The sequence below is a fragment of the Dipodomys spectabilis genome, unplaced genomic scaffold (genome assembly GCF_019054845.1).
Source record: "Dipodomys spectabilis isolate Male_0828 unplaced genomic scaffold, ASM1905484v1 ptg000043l, whole genome shotgun sequence".
NCBI classification, from domain to species: Eukaryota; Metazoa; Chordata; class Mammalia; order Rodentia; family Heteromyidae; genus Dipodomys; species Dipodomys spectabilis.
In genome coordinates, this window is record NW_024870720.1 from 26,460,022 (window position 1) to 26,480,189 (window position 20,168).

A 20,168-nucleotide genomic window follows, 5' to 3' on the forward strand; every position below is an offset into this window, starting at 1 on the left:
GGATCGCAGTTCAAAGCCAGCCCAGATTGGGCTGGGAAGGTGGCTCAGTGGTAGAGCGCTTGCCTTGCATGCCTGAGGCCCTGGGTTCAATTCCTCAGCACCACATAAGCAGAAAAAAAAAGCTGGAAGTGGCACTGTGGCTCAAGTGGTAGAGCGCTAGCCTTGAGGTGAAGAGCTGAGGGACAGAGCTGAGGCTCAGAGTTCAGGACCTACAAACCAAAAAAAAAAAAAAAAAAAGCCAGCCCAGACAGGAAAGTCCATGAGATTCTTATCTCCAATTAAGTACCAAAAAACTAGTAGCAGCGCTGTGGCTCAAGTGGTAGTGCACTAGCCTTGAGCTGAAGTGTGAAGGGACGGAGCCCAGACCCAGAGTTCAGGCCTCATGGCCGACAAAAAGGAAAAAGGAAAAAAAAACCCACAATGTACAGGGTTTTGTTTGTTTTTTGGTGAGATGGAGTTTTGCAAATTTTTGCCTGGCTTGTCCTCCAATCACATCCTCCCTATTTCTACCTCTCTAATACTGAGAGTCATGAACTCCATTCTCTTACTGAAACTGACTTTCACTAATCATTCTCCCATGATTTTCAGTCACAAGTCAGCATTTACTATGCTTACATAAATCTGTCAGCCTTGGTTTTCTGCCTAAAGTTTTTTGTGGTGTTTTTGTATTGTTTTGTTTTGTTTTGTTTGGGACCTAGGGGTCATCCCTGAGTTTTTTGCTCAAGGTTAGCACTCTACCACTTGAGCTACAGCTCCAGTTCCAGATTTTTCTTTCATTCTTTTGTTGTTGTTTTGGTCAGTCGTGGGGCTTGAACTCAGGGCCTAAGCGCCCTCTCTGAGCTCTTCAGTTCAAGTACTCTACCCCTTGAGCCACAACAATACTGGATGGGTGAAAATGTTGAAAGGAATGACTTTGATAAAGATATATTCTATCCACAAACTGCTTTGTTAATGGCAATTCCTCTGTAAAACTACTTAAGGATAATTTTAAAAGAACAAGAAGTCTCAAGATTTTGCTTTACAACGTCGGGGGGGGGGGGGGAAGGGGGGGAAGGAGAAGGATTGGGATTGGGAGGGAGGGGGGAGGCTGGGAAGGGAGGTGAAGGGTAAACAAAGGAGGAGGCTGCAATGCTTGGTAAGAAATGTACGCATTATCCTGCCCATGTAATTGTAACCCCTCTGTACAGTATGTTCACAAATAAAATTAAATTAAATTAAAAAAAAAAAGATTTTCCTGCCAGGGTTGGCTTCAAACCATGATCCTCACATTTCAGCCTTCTGAGTAGGTAAAATTACAAGCAGGAGCCACCTGCACCCAGCATTTGCCTAAATTTGTATATGTCAAGAAGACCTTCCCTTTTTATTTAATTTTACATATAAATCTGCCCCAAATATTCTTAGGTAAATTCAGTGACTAATGCATCATTAGATCATATTTACAAACTAGTCTTCAATAACAAATTATATTTAATTTACACATAAGAGTTAACACAGGGGGTGTAGCTGAGGAGGTGGGGGAAGGGATGGTAGCAGGAAAACAAAGGAGGAGGCAACAACGCTGGATAAGAAATGTACTCATATATGTCTGAGTCAAACAGAAAAGGTCAGATAAGGTGATGTTAGGGGAATGAACCCAAGATAAGTATTCAAATGTTTTTTTTTTTCTTTCATGCAATTGTTTCTAACATATTTATAAGATGATTTCTATGTCGCTTTATATGTCCCTCCCCCACGGTATAAACCATGCTTTCACTGTATTTGATGTTGGTATAATTTGTGGAGGGGAAGGGAAAACACAAATCGTTTAACTAGGGATACAGGTGGACTCATTGCAACAATGAGATGCACAAGTCATTATGTCGAAAAACTAACTTTACAACTTGGGTGGGAGGTTGGGGGAGAATCGGGTTGGGGGAGAGGGGAGTATGGGAAGGGATGGGAAGGGGAAACAAAGAGGAGGTAACAATGATTGATAAAAATGTACTCGTTATCTTGCCCATGTAATTTAACTCCTCTGTATGGTATTCTCACAATAAAAAAAAAAATAGTAAAACATTAAAAAAAAAAAAAGAAATGTACTCATTACCTTGCTCATGTAACTGTAACCCCTCTGTAGTATCCTCTCAATTAAAAAAAAAACTTAATTTAAAAAAAGAATTAACACAAATTTTTCCAATAAATTATTTCACACAAGTATATGCTTATGATTCTATTTAATCGTTTAAACTGTGTTAGAGAAAACATACTTTGAATACATATTTCATTAAATTTAGTTGCATTATAGGTGAGTTTAATGGGAATTTCTACCATGAGCTGTCATAAAAATTTATCAGAAAATCTTTTTCATCTGCTGCCAAGTCTATATATTATGCCAAAATACAATGTTCAATTATTCACTTAATTATATTACTTTCAGCAAGTTGGTTTTATAAATATTACAGACCCCATCTTAAACTATTTTATAAATATATTTAAAGCATGTTTATGAATTATTTTCCTATTGAAGACATGGAATTCATTTTTTACAATATATTTTCTCTACACAGTGAAACTTCTAAAAGAGAAAAGTATAGAATGTGCAAAAACTCTGGCTCTCCAACAAAAAGAAAATAAAGCATTTAATTATCTCTTATTATTTTTACTTTTTACTTGTCTATTTTTTAATGCTAGAAATAATATTCACATCAGCAAATACCTCCAAGCATGATAATTGACTGTTTTTAATATGTAAGAGTTGAGAAGTAAGTACCTAATAAGAATAGCAAAGTATTTCAATTACGTGAGGGAGAAGGAATTTTTACATTGTCCAAAAATATCTTGGTTTCAAATTCATTTCATTCTGGATCAAAATGGAGAGACTCTTAAGGCAGAGTTTTGCGATCAGCAATGATTGAAATTAGTCAGGGTAGCAGGAATCTGGGGTCAAGGCTGTTTCCACCATTTTAATCTCGCCATTATATGCAAGCGGGACCATAGTTGTATAGCACTTGTTTCTGTCATAAGTGTAACAGGTCTCCATATAACTGTCTTCATCGCAGTTATTACTCTGGGTAGCAGTAACTACCTGATTATCCAGCTCCACTTCTACAGGATCACATTTTTTACACCTGAAAAACAAAATACATGTATTAGAAACTCCCTATTAAATGTCATCTCAAAATGTGAGTACACATTTCTATATGAAATTCAGTCATTCTTGTAGTTCTTACCTATAATTAAAGATGATTCCTTTCAGGCCTAATTAGCTGTACAATATGGAGTTGAATTGTTCATGAGACTTTTCAAATTCAACTTCTGGGATTACAGTTTGACATTGAATTCTGTCATTTCCTAAGAAATGTCTGTATCCTTAAAAGCTAAAATCCATTATAAAACTATTAAGTTTGGCCCTTCTCATATGAATGGCCATAATTCCTTCTTTAGGATAAATTTATAGCTGTGTTTTATCTGTGACAAAGTTTTATTAATATATTAAACATAATATTTAACATAGGAACCATTGTATTCAAAGTACAAGTATTTGTAAATGTTCATTCTCCAACATATTTTCAGAAGCATTTTTTTTCTTTTTTCTTTCTTTTTTTGTTTTTGTCAGCTGTGGGCCTGAACTCTGGGCCTGGGCGCTGTCCCTCAGCTCTTCAGCTCAAGGTTAGCACTCTACCACTTGAGCCACAGCACCACTTCCAGCTTTTTCTGCTTATGTGGTGCTGAGGAATTGAATCCAGGGCCTCATGCATGCAAGGAAAGCACTCTACCACTGAGCCACCTTCCCAGCCCCAAAAGCAATTCTACTAAGTAGATTAATTAAAGGTTATTAACTTTATATATATATATATATACATATATATATATATATATATGAAGGAAAATCTCTTACAGATCAGACAGATGGTACACAAACTTGGTTCTTAATGGTGAAGTGGGATCAGAGATATTCTCTCTGCTGTTCAGAGGAACACTGAAAAAGAAAGAAAACAAAGCAAGATAATGAGACATAAATATTATTTCTTGTAATAAGAAAATTGCTAGAATAGTAGATGCTCTTTAATCAGAACATTGCCTACCATTTTATTTAAGCATTTTCTTATAATGCAATTCATATTTTTTATAGTTATGTGCTGTATTTCATATACTTCCCACCATACCCCAGTTAGAATGGCAATTACCAAGAAACAAACAATAACAAATGCTGGCAAGGATGCAGCCAAAAGTATTTCTTTTTTTTGTCCATCGTGGGGCTTGAACTCTGGGCCTGGGCGCTGTCCCTCAGCTCTTCAGCTCAAGACGAGCGCTCTACCACTTGAGCTACAGCACCACTTCCGGTTTTCTGGTGGTTTATTGGAGATAGGAGTCTCACGGTCTTTCCTGCCCGGGCTGGCTTTGAACCGCAATCCTCAGATCTCAGCCTCCTGAGTAGCTAGGATTACAGGCATGAGCCACCAGCACCCGGCAACCAAAAGTATTTCTAATATAAGCTTTCCACTCTGGAAAACAGTATGGAGGATCCTCAAAAAACTAAACATAGAACAACCTTATGACCCAGCAATTCCATTCCTGGGCATTTATCGAATAATTCACAAACAAGATTAGAGTAAAGCCACCAGTACAAGCATGGTTTTTGCTGTACTGTTCCCCATAGCCAAGACATGGAATCAATCCAGATGTCTCTCAATGGACAATTGGATCAAGAAAATGTAATACATACATACATACACACACACACACACACACACACACACACACACACACACACACACACACACACACACACACACACACACACACATATATACACATACACACACACAATGGGAATTTACTCATCCATCAGAAAGACTGATACTGTACCATTTGTAAGGAAATGGAAAGACTTAGAAAAATTGTATTAAGTGAAGTAAGTCTTCATTTGTGGTAGCTAGCATGTACCTATAAATCTATAAGTAAACATATATAGGGGTATGCACATGGTTACAAATGAGTTAATTGAAGCATGGAAGACTCTATGGAGAGTTCAAATAGTATAATTCCTTAGAAAGACAAAGTCAAATCCCAACAAAATAAGCACCAGATAATGGGAATTGGCAAAGGGGAGCCAAGGGGAGAGGGGTAGACAAATGAAGTGGAAAGAGAGAAGAATATAGTCAATAATTCATTGTACATAGTACGAAATTTAGAAAAAAAAGAGAGGGAATAGGTCAAAGAGAATGCTGAACGGGGTGACATAGATCAAGATTTATTGTATTCATAAAACGCTTTATTAAATGGCAACCCTTTGTACAACTATTTAAAGATAACAAAAAACAAAAAAACACTTCACATTCAAAATAAACCTGAAATTAATTTCTCTATTGATTATTTTATGCTTACTTAGCAAATCTCTGGTTTTCCTTTAAAAACCTAGCTCAAGTTTTATACTTTTGTGGTATTTACCTTAATTTTATTCCTTCCCAGTAAGTCTTCCTCCATAGTCTCATAAAAGATCACATACATTTATTAATGTTAATCTCATTTGTTAATGCAATTAAAACACTTTCTCTTTAGAGTGGTTGTTGTCCTACACTATGGAAGTACTTATACAAAACATCTATCTATTTCCATTGTCTCAACAGATGTGTGATATGCGAAGTATGTTTAACGCTGGAGAGACATATAAGCAGATAATATTACTACCTATATTTTAAAAATGTGAAAAGTATAAACAAGAGAGGCTGGTGACTCAAATAGGTCAATTAACATTTACGTAGCAAAGCAGAAATACTTTCATGGTGATATCCAATGATAAATAGTGATTATCAACTAGTTCAGATGGTTTTGTTACCTTTTAATTTTTTCATCCATATCATCACTCCTTCATTTACAATCATTTCTATTTCTACTAAAAATCTGTTTCCTAACTTTTTTTTTTTGGGGGGGGGGGTCCAGTCGTGGGGCCTGAACTCTGGGACTGGGCACTGTCCCTCAGCTCTTCAGCTCAAGGCTAACACTCTACCACTTGAGCCATGCGCAACTTCTGGCTTTTTTTCTTTTTGCTTATGTGGTGCTGAGGAATTGAACCCAGAGCCTCATGCATGCAAGGCAAGCGCTCTACCACTGAGCCACCTTTCCAGCCCCAGTTTCCTAACTTTGTATTTAACAATATTGTTCATATAGATATCCAAGTCAAAAATTTAGGTATTATTCTTGAATCTCCTTGTCATGACCAATATCTAATCAGTAACAATTTGTAACCTAATTTTTTGCATGTGTCAAAGGTATCCACTTATCTCTTTTCTCACTATTACTGCCTTTGTTCAGGACACTACTATCCTTCACCTAAATTGCAGTGGCCCTACTTTTGTCTTGACTCCTCCAAAGCACTAACTATATTTTTACCAAAATGGTCTAAAATGCAAACACAGTTCCCTCCTCTGCTTAAAATTTCCTGCATTTCCTCCACAAATAAGAGTATCCTTAGCGGAGCATTGAAGGCACTGCATAATGGCTCATCAGCAGCAACTCTCTCACCACAATATGCTCTTCACAGTGAATGCCAGTTGTTTAAAAGCTTACAATTCCATGCTTTTCTTTCATCTCTAAGCCTTCTAACATATACTAAGTACTTACAGTATACCTGGTACTATGTGTGCTAAGTATATTACCTGTGATAACCTCATAAAATACAGTAAACTTGTTCCATTTACCAGAAATTTCTTGCCCCAACTATCAACCCTCTCACTGCCCATACACATTTACCCAATTCACTCCCATTTGGCAAACTGCCGGCCACCATTAACTCATTACCTCATTTCCTCCTTTCCTGTCTCCACTCTGCCACCCTTCTACTTCTGATTCCTTAGGACTGGATAGACAAGCATCCTTCTTCAGTGCTCCTATAATACTGTTTGCCTATTCCAATTGTAGCATTTACAATATAATATTAGAATTGCTTTAATGTTTTTTGCCAGTCCTGGGACTTAAACTCAGGGCCTGGGCACTGTCCCTGAGCTTCTTTTTGTTCAAGGCTAGTACTCTACCACTTGAGCCATATTGCTGCTTTTTTTCTGGCTTTTTTTGTTTACAGGCACTGAGGAATAGAACCCAAGGCTTCATGCATGCTAGGCAAGCACTCTACCACTCAACTATATTCCCACCCTGGGACTGCCTTTTGGTTTAAAGTTTCCTATTCGATTATAAATTCTCCAACAGCATTGTTTTATATACATTATTATATACCCAACACCAAAATCCTCAATAGGTTATTCACTACAGATTTGTTGCATGAGTGTATATACTTGTCATTAGCTTATACTCTTATAATATCAGAAAAGGTATTAAATAAGAATAAGAAAATAAGAGAGTAAGGGATAAAAGGAGAATAAAAAGAAAACAGATATGGGGAAAAAAACTTTTGTGAGGGTCTGCTATGAACCGAACCCTATTTTTTACAAATAATTATATCTACTCCTCAAATAATTTTATCTACCCTATATATGGATATCTATATATGAAAACATATGTAACTATTCTTTTTTAAAGTTTAGGAAACAGGCTTAAGTTAATTAAGTAACTTCCACAAAGTCACATCATTTCAGTCAGTGATGGGTTTAGACATAATGCCACAATGCCATAAATAGTAATGGTAACATACTTTCAGAACTATCATCATAGAAAAATGAATATTTGGGCTGGGAAGGTGGCTCAGTGGTAGACTGTTTGCCTTGCGTGCATGAGGCCCTGGGTTCAATTCCTCAGCACCACATAAGCAGAAAAAGCTGGAAGTGGCGCTATGGCTCAAGTGGTAGAGTACTAGCTTTGAGCTGAAGAGCTGAGGGACAGTGCCCAGGCCCAGAGCTCAGGCCCCATGACCGACAAAAAAAAAAAAAAATCAGGCAAATGACATGAAATTAACCAAATTATTTGTTTTAAATAAGCAAGCAATGCAATGTGATCTTTTAAGAAAAAAAAGATGCATAATAAAAACAAATTATAAAGTCATATAAGGCTTTTTTTCAATCTCCCCGTAGTTAATTTAAATGTAAAATAGACCACTAGCAGTATGGCTTAAGTGGTAGAATGTCTGCCTAGCAAGCACAAGGCCCTGAGTTCATACTCCAGTATTATCAAAAATACATATAAAGTAGGCATTCTTTTTTTGGGGGGTGGGGGGTCCGGTCGTGGGCCTGAACTCTGGGCCTGGGTGCTGTCCCTCAGCTCTTCAGCTCAAGGTTAGCACTCTACCACTTGAGCCACAGCGCCACCTCTGGCTTTTTTCCTTTTTGCTTATGTGGGGCTGAGGAATCGAACCCAGGGCCTCATGCATGCAAGGCAAGCGCTCTACCACTGAGCCATCTTCCCAGCCCGGCATTCTTTAATGTGGTTTAAATGCCAATGTCATGGATAACTCTCTTCCAATTACACAACCCTGGAATCATTGTGTAAGAAGTGATGAAAATAAGACATGCAGAGTAACAAGAAAAATTAAGATAAATCAGTTGATATCAAAGGAAAAGGACTTACAGGTCATGCCTGTAAACTTAGCTATTCAGGAAGCTGAGATCTAAGGGTAATAGTTCGAAGCCAGCCTGGGCAGAAAAGTCCATGAAACTCTTATCTTCAATTAATCACAGAAAAGGCAGAAGTGGAGCTGTGGCTCAAGTGACAGAACACTAGCCTTGAGCAAAAGAAGCTTTGGGACAGTGCCCAAGCCCTGAGTTCAAGCCCTAGGACCTGCACAAAAACAAACAAAAAAGGATGAAAGCACTAGCGGCAGTGGCTCTCACTAGCTACTTAGGAGACTGAGATCTGAGGAGCGGGGTTCAAACCAGCCCAAGCAGAGAAATCCATGAGACTCTGTAATTAACTACCAAAAAGCAGGCAAAAGTGCTGTCTCAAGTGGTAGAGTGCCAGCCTTGAGTGAAAAGCTAATGGGGAGGGTGAGGCCTTTTAATTCAAGCCCCAGAACAGGCACAAAAAGAAAGAAAGAAAAAGGGATAGAAATTACATTTAAACAATGGTTAACAAAGGAAGGTATCTGTTTACAGTGGGGGGGGGGGGGGGTAGAGGGGTAGAGCTGGGTAGGGAGGAGGGGGGGGTACAAGGAAGGAAAGAAAAAAAATCCACATACATGATCCGGATATTCCTCTCCACAATGGTTTCATTGGGATCGTTAGGAGACGGGATGATCCTGGAAGTAATACGGGTGCACTGACATTTGTTGTCAGCAAGAACAATCCTTTCATCTTCAGCTTCGGCTTCAAAGATAAAATACATTATGGAAATAAAGTCTATACGTTTTCTGTTGAGTCATTTCTCTTTCTGTATTCTGGTATATTATATTAACTTGAACTCTGAAAATTTTAAATTTATCATTCATCAGTCCCAATTTTTTCCATTTGTTTTCTTGTCTAATGTAAATAGTTAAGTGTTGAGCTGAATGGGATTCAATAGTATAAAAGCATCTGCCTAGCAAGCACCAAGCCCTGAGTTCAAACCCTATCAAATAAATGAATAAAATAAAATAGCTAATTGTAATCTCACATCATAACAAAGGAAATCAAAGCATGCTGATTTTCACCTAATATTTCTAATCTTAGAATTATGGGCCTTGGTAAAATCAGTGACAAACACCAAAAGAAAACAAAAAACTAGATTTTATCCCCAACCAAAGCAATTCACTCAAAAATAGAAGAAATAGAATTTGTATTTGTAGATGTAACTTGAAATGTCACATCCTTCTTGAATTCTCATTTGTGCTTAAAAAAACAACCCTATTTTTGCTTAAATTACATTAATAAGCTACAGGCAGGTAAGTTTTTCCTCAAGATAATCTTATCTTGTAAGAATTTAAAATGTTCAAGCCACATAACCAACAACAACAACAAAAAGAGTTTAAAATATTAAGCCAGACACTAGTAGCTCACACCTGTAATCCTAGCTACTCAAAGATTGAGATCTGAGGATCGCAGTTCAAAGCCAGCCTGGACAGGAAAGTCCATTAGACTCTAATCTCCAATTAACCACCAGAATTAAGCCACTATAACTCAAATTGGAAGAGTGCTCATGCTCACCATGAGCAAAATAACTCAGGGACAGCATGCAGGCCTTGAATTCAAGCCCCATGACAAAACAAAAATATTCTGTGCTTCAACTCTCTTAAACTAATTGTCTTTTTTACAATAACGGTCAATTTATCATGGTATAATGTTCCAATCAAATAAAATAATCAAACTATATTAATATTTCTTATAATAATTTTTTTTGTCGGTCATGGGACCTGAACTCTGGGCCTGGGTGCTGTCCCTCAGCTCTTCAGCTCAAGGCTAGTGCTCTACCACTTGAGCCACAGCGCCACTTCTGGCTTTTTTTTTTCTGCTTATGTGGTGCTAAGGAATCAAACCCAGGGCCTCATGCATGCAAGGTAAGCATTCTACCACTGATCCACCTTCGCAGCCCATATATATATATGATATATATACATATATATACATATATATCATATATATGTATATATGATATATATATGATTTAAAGTGCTATAATTTTCAAAAATAATTTAGAAATATAGTGAGATTTGAGCTGTTTAATATATCAATATATAGAAAAAATAATGTGAATTAATAAATGTTAAAGCCTTAGCTTTGGGCTGGGAAGGTGGCTTAGTGGTAGAGCGCTTGCCTTGCATGATGAGGCCCTGGGTTCGATACCTCAGCACCACATAAGCAAAAAGAAAAAAAGCCGGAAGTGGTGCTGTGGCTCAAGTGGTAGAGCACTAGCCTTGAGCTGAAGAGCTGAGGGACAGTGCCCAGGCCCAGAGTTCGGGCCCCATGACCGGACCCAAAAAAAAAAAAAAAAGCCTTAGCTTTGTGAACACTTATTGTCTATCCTGTATATCAGAAAAAAGGTCTTATAAGTGTTGGAAAAAATAAACAAAAACCTTTTCTCAGTACCTGAACTTATATCACAGATTTATTAACTTTTCAAATACCTGCAATCTAAGTCAATATAACAGAGTTATTTAATAGTACTAAATAAATAATGCTATATACCCTTTATTATTATAGTTTTAGATAAGTAGCCTTTAAAAATTTGTCCCATTAAGTCTTGACTTTTTTTTAAAAAATGCAAAGATTTAATAAATGAATTCAAAGTATAAAGGTTAAATGATCAGGAGAGAGATTATTGTAATTAGAAGTCTAATTATTCCTTAGATGATTCTTAGAGCAGAGAAAAACCTAATTGTAATATTTCAATCCTAATAACTGCCATTATAAAACATTTTTAGATTGTTATTATATTTATAATGACTTACTTTATGATACATAATTATTCCATTATTCGTGTTTTCTATCAAATCTAACAAAAGTCTTAACATGGTATTATTAAGAAAACATCAATTCGAGACAATGATATAAGTATACCAAGTTATTACTTCATTTACTAATTATTAAATAGAAAATATCCATATCCTATTAATAAATATAGTATTCAATAAATGATAGTTATTTTAAATACAGCTAAATATATTGTATATTTTTGGTAATAAACATATTTATAAACATAAATTTCCATGTTTAGATATATATGCATATGTTGGCTAACTGCTAATATTTTACATTTTAAATATTATTCATCTCTATGCCATGTGTGTATGCATATATATGCAATGAAAATTCTAATTACATTTGTTACATTATCTTAAAATAAGTATAAGCTCAGTAAATGTCAGAAACAATCCAGTCAAATTATATTACTAACTCATGTAACTATCTAAAACTACGTTCTTACCTAATCTTATCAATACTTATCTAATCTTATCTTATCTAATACTATATTCCATTCTTTCAAATTGTTTGAATGGTCCTTAAACAAAATATCAAAAGTTATAGGTAATCTGTATTATATCAAATATTATTTAAGGATCAGAATATATCTGTGGGATTAGGAAAAATTGTTAAAATTAATATCAGTCTTGCAGGGGAAGTAAATCACAATGCATTCTATGTTGTACATAACAGTAATAATGGACTACTCCATTTCTCTAGAAGCTTACTGATTTTTGAAATTAGATGTGTAAATTCACATAAACATGATGATAATTAACCAAAAATATTTACTTCCTTATTCTATAATCTGCAGTGGGCAAAAGAGAAGAGTAAAAGAATAAGAGAACTGACCTAAGCCTTATCTATTAAATATCATTTGATGTATATAAATTAAAGCATGCTAGAAAAAAGTATCCTGACAAAGAATAAACTTAAATCTTTAAATCTGCAAACTTACCTGTCACAAGAACAGCCTTTAGAAAAATGGCCAGGACACCCCAGAAAAGGAAATGGCTCTTCATCTTGACTTTCTTCTTTTGAAAAAGTAAAGCCAGAAAGCCAAGGATAAGGTATGTGACCTCGAAGGAGTGTGCAAATTAACAGTGCTTCTGCTTTCTTAAAATAACACTCCAGGCAACTATAAACAATCACAACTGTAGTTGAACTCTGAATTTTAAAAGCTGAACTGGAAAAAAAATGTAGGATTCATAGTTAAGTATTTCTATCTAAATGATCTGATGTAATGATTTTTATTTTGCCTTTCTGTTATTAAAAATGTGTGAACCAGCAGAGTAATAATAAAGTAAGTCAGGAGTATATTAACAATATTTAAATACAAATTCTCAACTTCATTGTCTAGAGTTATTGATATTTATCTTCAAACTAAATATTTGACATTTGTTGTAGTTGGAACAGTAAATGAAGGAAAGGGAAGGGTAAAAAAAAAAAAAGGAAAACAAAATAAATGAGGACCATTTAAGATCCCAATTATATCTTGTGTAAATTTTTTCTAAGTCTTTAACCACAGGATCAGATTTAAACATCAGTGTGTATGTTCTTATTACCTTGAGTAATTTTCTAAGTAATAGCTTGTAATTAGAATTATATATTGGTGGATTGAATACATCACTTGCAATGTTTTAATTTCATAACAAGACAAATGTTGTTTTAATATTTAATAACCCTTTTAGAATTGTAGACTCATGCTATTATTCTTCTTTGAGATGCCTCAATACAAAACTAAATCCATGAAATCTTTTGCTTACTATTTTTCCTCTAAGTGTCAATTTTTTTTTAATCATGAGTTTTGGAGAACAACCTCCCAACCTCTATCTCCAACATATTAGAATTTCCTGTATCATAGGCATGACTAGTTCCAAGATTGTGTTGGTTGCATTTATATGAAACAACATCATAATCTGTGTTACTTTTCATTCTTACCTCTGATTTTTAACTGGTCTTGGCAGAATTTTAAGAGGAATAAATACATTGCGGGACCTTAAGTAGACAAGCTAAAAGTCGAAAATGGAAGGATAAAGAGATATGAAATGCTAGCACAAAATTGCATTCAGTTATTGAAAGTCTAGCAAGAACAGTGTAAGCGTAATGCATATGCTGAAATCATATGAATAATTTAATCGATTAGAAAAAGAACCAGATTTGAAAGCATGTCAGTTTAGTTTGTGGTCAGGATGTTGAAACAAATATCAACTACTCTATAGAGTCCTAAGCCCTCACTATAGTTTCTAAATGACTAGCTTATTCTATAATTAAAAGTTAGCTGAAGGGCTGGGAAGGTGGCTCAGTGCTAGAGTGCTTACCTTGCATGCAAGAGACCCTGGGTTCAATTCCTCAGTACCACATAAGCAGAAAAAAGCCTAAGTGGTGTTGTGGCTCAAGTGGTAGAGTGCTAGCCTTGAGCTGAAGAGCTGAGGGACAGCACCCAGGCCCAGAGTTGAGATTCCATGACCAAAAAAAAAAAAGTTAGCTGAAGAGTTTAGGTTATTATTTTCTTCAAAATATACCAGTGTTCAACAGTCTCCTGAAAACAAGATGGATAAATCCCTGGACATAAAGCTTTCTCCAAAGCTGCTTTAAAAAAAAAAAAAAAGCAGGGACTAATGAGGGACAGTGATAGATGTAGGTGAGTAGGGCACCGTCATATGTATCTGTGGAAAGGTCACAATGAAACCCCTTTGTATAACTAATATATACAAATAAAGTTTTATGGATAGTATTCGATTTTTATAAGTACTAACCTAAATAAAAGCTCTAAATTTTGTTTCTCAATTACTTTACTTTGCAGTTTTATAATTCTATTATGCAAACTATATATCTAAAAAGACAAAAAATTAAGGCATGTGCCAGGTGTCAGTGGCTCATACGTATAATCCTAGCTACTCAGGAGGCTGAGATCTGATGACACAGGTTCAAAGCCAGCCTAGGCAGGAAAGCCTGTGAGACTCTTATCTCCAATTCACTGCTAAAAAGCTAGAAATAGTCCTGTGACTTAAAGTGGTACAGCACTAACTGAGCACAAAAGCTCAGGGAAAGCACCCAGGCTTTGAGTCCAAGCCCCAGGACTAGCACAAAAGAAACAACAACACAAAAGAGTAAGCTGGGCATCCCATTGGCTCACACCTGTAATCCTAGCTACTTAGGAAGTTTAGATCTGAAGATCACCATTCAAAGCCAGCCCAGGCAGGAAAGTCCCTGAGACTCTTATCTCCAATAAAGCACCAGAAAACCGGAAGTGGTGTTGTGGCTCAAGTGGAAGAGCATTAGCCTTGAACTGAAGAGCTCAGGGACAGCGCCCATGCCCAGAGTTCAAGCTCCAGGACTGACCAAAAAAAGTAAGACCCTTTGTCACCCAAAGAAATAAACTATATTGGCATTATCAGGACTGAAACTAGTGTTTCTTTACTTTGTATAGTCTAGGGATTATCTGCCTAGAGTCACTTGAAGAGCTAGTTAAAATATAGATTTCTCAGTTATCCTTACTCAGAATTTCTAGAGACATGATCTTGGTTTTTTTTTTTTTTTAATCAGACTCAATTGCCTCTGATATATACCAAAGTCTGAAAACTGATTAACAAGAAACCTGTGGAAGAGGGAATAACTAGCAACATTAATTAGTTATGAACGTGCACGAAGTTAATAAAGATTTTTTTAAGCTCACAATGGAAATAAGTTAGTTGAGATTCTGTTTATATTAAAAATTCTATGCTGCAGGTAAAGTGTTTCAGATACTTTTAACAGTAACTAACCATATAGATTTCAAATTACCTAAGCTCTCATTTCAGTTATGTTCTTCCCAAAATGTGAATAGTGGAGTCCTTTATGTGCAAATGAACGAAGTGATTTGAGGACTTTGCCTCATTGTAATTCTTCACCAAAAAGAAACATTTTTTTTATTATTTTTAGTTGTACAAAAGAGTTGCCATGTTTTTTAAGATTCATGTGGTTCAGTGGTAGGCTCACTTGGATAAAAGAGATAAAGGTAAATCATTCTGAGATTAACATTTGTTTGAAAACCAGCTTAGTTGGATGCTTAATTTCTTCTTGATATAGCTTATTATGAGGAACTCAAATCAGGACAAGATTTTATTCTCTTTAGACATAAATTGGGAGAGTGTGCTCCCTGGTTTCTTTCTTTTCACTTCTGGTAACTCATCAGTCTCTTATGGATTTTTTTCTGAATATTAAAGGAATCAAGGCTTAATCCTTAGACATCTCATCCTCTTCCTACTTTATTTTGTTCTATGGCTTTTAATACAGGGCATGCTGAGGACTCCCACATGTATAAACTCTAGCTTTGTCCTTAATCATTAGATAGCTTCACTCCAACTTTTTGGTATTTTTCTGATATCTCTACTTTGCTATCTAACGGTTTTCTAAAATTTAAACAAATAAAACAATTCTCTCTCTCTCCCTCTCTCTCTTCTCCTCTCTCTCCTTTCCTCTTTCCTCTCTCTCTACCTCCTCTCAATTATGTATATTGGGAAAACATGTAATACCTGTCCTTCTGAGTCTGGCTTATTTTTTCAGAGCCTCAAGTTCCATCTGTTTTATTGCAAACAAAACAATTTCATTTGTCTTAATGCATATGTCACATTTTCTTTCTCCATTTATCCAATAATGGCATCTAGGTTGGTTCTATAACTTGGCTATTATGAATAGTGTTGCAATAATCATGAGTATAAAAGAAATTATAAAACACTGAAGAAAGCAGTGGAAGAATATATCAGAAGGTGGCCAGATACTGGTGGCTTATGCCTGTAATTCTAGCAACTCAGGAGGCTGAGATCTGAGAATCATCATTCAAAGCCAGCAGGAAAGTCCATGAGACTTTTATCTCTAATAAACTACTCAGAAAAAGCCAGAAGTAGTGATGTTTCTCAAGTGGTAGAGCTCTAGCTTTCAACAAATTAACAAATGAAGCTCAGGGACAGTGCCCAGGCCCTGAATTCAAGCACTAGGACTGCCTACCCCTCCCCCCACAAAAAAAGATACAGAAGGTTTAAAAAAATCCACATTCATGGAACAGCAAAATTAATACCATTAACAGGGCCATATTACTGAAAAGAAACTACATGTTCAATGTACCCCCTATAAAGGGTCAAATGGTACTCTTCACAGAACTAGAAACAACTCTAAAATTCAGATGGAAACATACAAGACCTCAATTAGCCAAGGCAATCTTGGGGGGAGGGAGCAAGAATGGTGGAGGTATTACAAAACCGAACCTCAAATTACACTGTAGAGCCAAAATAACAAAAACAGCATGACACCTAGGCCAATGGAGTACAATAGAAAGACCTAGAAGATAAACTACACAGTGACCAATGTCCGATAGGTTGTTACAAGGTTTGAACTTGTCATTTGCTAGTCTGCCACTCTACTTCTTGTACATCTCTGTCCCTGATTTTTCTGGTTATTTTAGAGATGGAGTCTAGCAAATTTTTCTGCCTGGATTGGTATCAAACTAAGATTCTCCAGATTTCAGCCTCCTAGCAGCCTGGGCAGGAAAGTCTGTAAGACTCTTATCTCCAATTAACCACCAGAAAACTGAAAGTGGCACTGTGCCTCAAGTGGTAGAGTGCTAGCGTTGAGCTGAAGAGCTGAAGGACAGCACCCAGGCCCAGAGTTCAGGCCCCATGATCGACAAGAAAAGAAAAAAGTACTAATGATCTAGCTATAATACTCCTGGATATATAACCAAAGGAAACAAAGGTATAAGTTTTTAAGCTAACTTTGGTGACATTTTGAGGGAGCTGAGGCAAAAGGATAACAAATTTAAGGCTAGCCTATGCTGCATAACAAGACTTTTTGTCTAAAAATAAAAAGCTAGAGCTGTAGCTCAGCAGTAGAGCACTTACTTAGAATGCTCTAGGCCCTGGGTTCAATTTCTAGCACTACCACAGACACAGACACACACACACATTTATTTATATATAAATATATATATGTTTTATCTTAAACTAGACTTTAAGATATATGCTATTTTAATACTACAGCAAGTAAAATTAGGAAAAATATAGAATATTATAAATTAAACATGATCAAGTTGAAAAGAAATTTAATTATAGTAATTTGAATGCAATAATTTGGGAGATATATGGCTTCATGTTTATTAGCGATTAAGCTATGCATTACATCTTACATTACTATTACGTCCTGTCTCACCGCCCACAACTCATTGCCCACTCTAAAAAGTAGTATTTTTTTCATTTTCTTTGCTCATCCTGAGGCTTGAACTCAGGACCTGGACACAGTCCCTGAGTATTTTTGTTCAAGGCTTGCACTATACCCCTTGAGCCACAACTCTACTTCCAGCCATTTTTGGTGGTTAATTGGAGATAAGAGTCTTACAGACTCTTTCATACCTAGGCTGGCTTTGAACCACAGTCCTCAGATTTCAGCCTTCTAATCATCTTGGATTACAGGTGTGAGCCACTGGTGGCCCAGCTCAAAGTAGTATTTTATCTATTTATCTGTCTGCCTATCTGTCTGTCTTTCTTTCTGTCTTATTTACGTATTTTTTGTCTGTCCTGGGGCTTGAACTCAGGGCCTAGACACTGTCCCTGAGCCTGTCTGTACACAAGGCTAGAACTCTACCACTTGAGCCACAGTGCTGCCTCCAGCTTTTTCTGAGCAGTTCACTGAAGATAAGAGTCTCATGGACTTTCCTGCTGAAACTGGCTGGGAACTGTGATCCTTAGATCTCAGTCTCCTGAGTAGCTAGGATTACAGGTGTGAGCCACTCAGCCAAAGTAGTATTTATTTTTATTTTTTTACTCTGGGCCTGGATGCTGTTCTTCAGCAATTCAGCTCAAGGCTAGTGCCCATCCACTTGAGCTACAGAGCCACTTTGGCTTTTTTTTGCTTATGTGGTGCTGAGGAATCAAACTCAGGGCCTCATGCATGCAAGGCAAGCACTCTACCATTGAGCCAACTTCCCAGCCCCCAAAGTAGTACTTTTCAAAGCTAAATCACATCATATCTGACTTAAAACCTACCAATCAACCTACCTATCAAAGTCATTATCCTACCTACTCCTCAAAATTATCCCTTTCACTCTCCATCTTCCTCTGCTCAGCAACTTTGTGCTCTCTACTCCCTCTGCCTGAAACACTTTTCATATTCTTGCATGAATGTTACTATTCAAGTCTCAAGTAAAATGTAATTGCCCTAAGGAGAAAAATCATGGGTGTTAATCATCCTAACCAATCACTTCACTGTCATATTACTTTTTCAAGGCACTTACCATTGTTTGACATTCTACTTTATTGAGTATCTCTATCTCCTCTTCATTGGACTTAAAGGTATTAAAAGAGTAGCATTATCCCTGTGCCTGTTTCTAAAAAGCAAAGAAACATCTCAAATATACAGATGAAGGATAATAAGCATTTTTACAAAAAGTTGAAAACTACCAAATTTAATCTCCAAACAATTACTAGTCTCTTTTTTGGATAGGCTTCATATTGTCAGTGTCCCTTTAAAAGTATAATAAACAGTCAGGTGCCAATGGTAATGTTAGCTACACCAGAGGCTGAAATCAGAATTATAACATTTTTTCTATTAAACACAAGTTAACATGATATTGTCTTCTTTCTTTGCAACCATACTACACAGTTGGCTTCAACTTGATCAAATACAATTTCTGTTTTTAAAAATAAGTGTTTTGAAGCTGAAGGTATAATTCAGTGGTATAGTGCTTGCCTACTCTATACACAGCCTTTGATTTAATCCCAGTACCACCAAAAAAATTTATTTACTTTTTAATTTTTTTAATTGTGATTACGTGATTACATAATTCCCCAAATTTCACAGTATTGTGGGATAGTGATGCTCAGTTAAAGTCACAAACACATTCTAACTTTCCTGGAGGAAATTTGTCTATCACAGTCTATAACACTTATATGAGTTCTATGAGCTTTGCAATACAGTTATTTCTTCCACATTGGGTGATATGTACATTTCTTTTGTTTTGCATAGCATCAGCTGTTCCCTCTTTCCCATTTGTTCCCTCCCTCTCATCGCTGCCATTAAGTTGCTTAGTTCATTTTGGTCAATGTCCAGTGTAGCTGATGGGTCCTGCTGTTGTATGTTCAAAAAAAATTCTTAAGTAATGACTTCTTCAGATTCAATTTTTAAGCTCTTGTATTTTGGGTATGAAATTTAGCTTTGATCTCTGAAAGTTTTATCTTGTTAAATTCACACACATTTTATCTTGTTAAGTTACAAGCTATCAAATTCTTTTCAAATCAATATTCTGAAACCTAGATTATTATTTCTCTTGCCTTCATACTACCTGCAAACTTGACACATATGCCATCAGATCCTTATTTAAGTAATTAAGAAAATATTCAATAGGATAGTTCTTAAGATAGACTTTCATGTCATACATCTGAAGTTACACTTATTCAGTAACAACAATCCATTATTACATACAGTTACGGAAGTAATTTCAAGTTAACTCATATGTCTCATATTAGCCCATGGACTGAAACTTTCCATTTCATCTGTAAGAGCTGCATCAATATAATAGATCTATCCATTAACCTTTATTTTTCCACTTGAACATCTTCTCTAACATACAAGGCTCCTTAAAGCAACATGGCATTCTGCCACTTAAACACTTTTTAAAAAATGAGATTTTTAATATCCTTCTTGGCTTTAAAGATATAGCTGAATTCCCTTGATTTTCCATTTAATAGATTTAAGTTCTTCATTTGGTATAATTACGTATATTTCCATTTGTCCTTGAACTTGAAAAACAATTTTTGATAATGAATAGAATTTTCCATTATCTATTTTTGGAGCAACCAACTCCAAACATAATGTGGCCTTTCTGGCCACATAAAC

General features: G+C 36.0%; 1 protein-coding gene across 1 annotated transcript; it reads right to left on the bottom strand.

Moving 5' to 3' along the window:
• Positions 1-2,196: 2,196 nt before the first annotated feature.
• On the bottom strand, positions 2,197-12,381 carry Jchain (joining chain of multimeric IgA and IgM). Its single transcript, XM_042678083.1, has 4 exons — positions 12,259-12,381; positions 9,104-9,230; positions 3,878-3,958; positions 2,197-3,107 (listed from the first exon to the last, which is right to left on the bottom strand). Exons 1-4 carry the CDS (start codon positions 12,320-12,322, stop codon positions 2,897-2,899), a joined length of 483 nt encoding a protein of 160 aa, XP_042534017.1. The 5' UTR covers positions 12,323-12,381; the 3' UTR covers positions 2,197-2,896.
• Between the last annotated feature and the right edge of the window lie 7,787 nt (positions 12,382-20,168).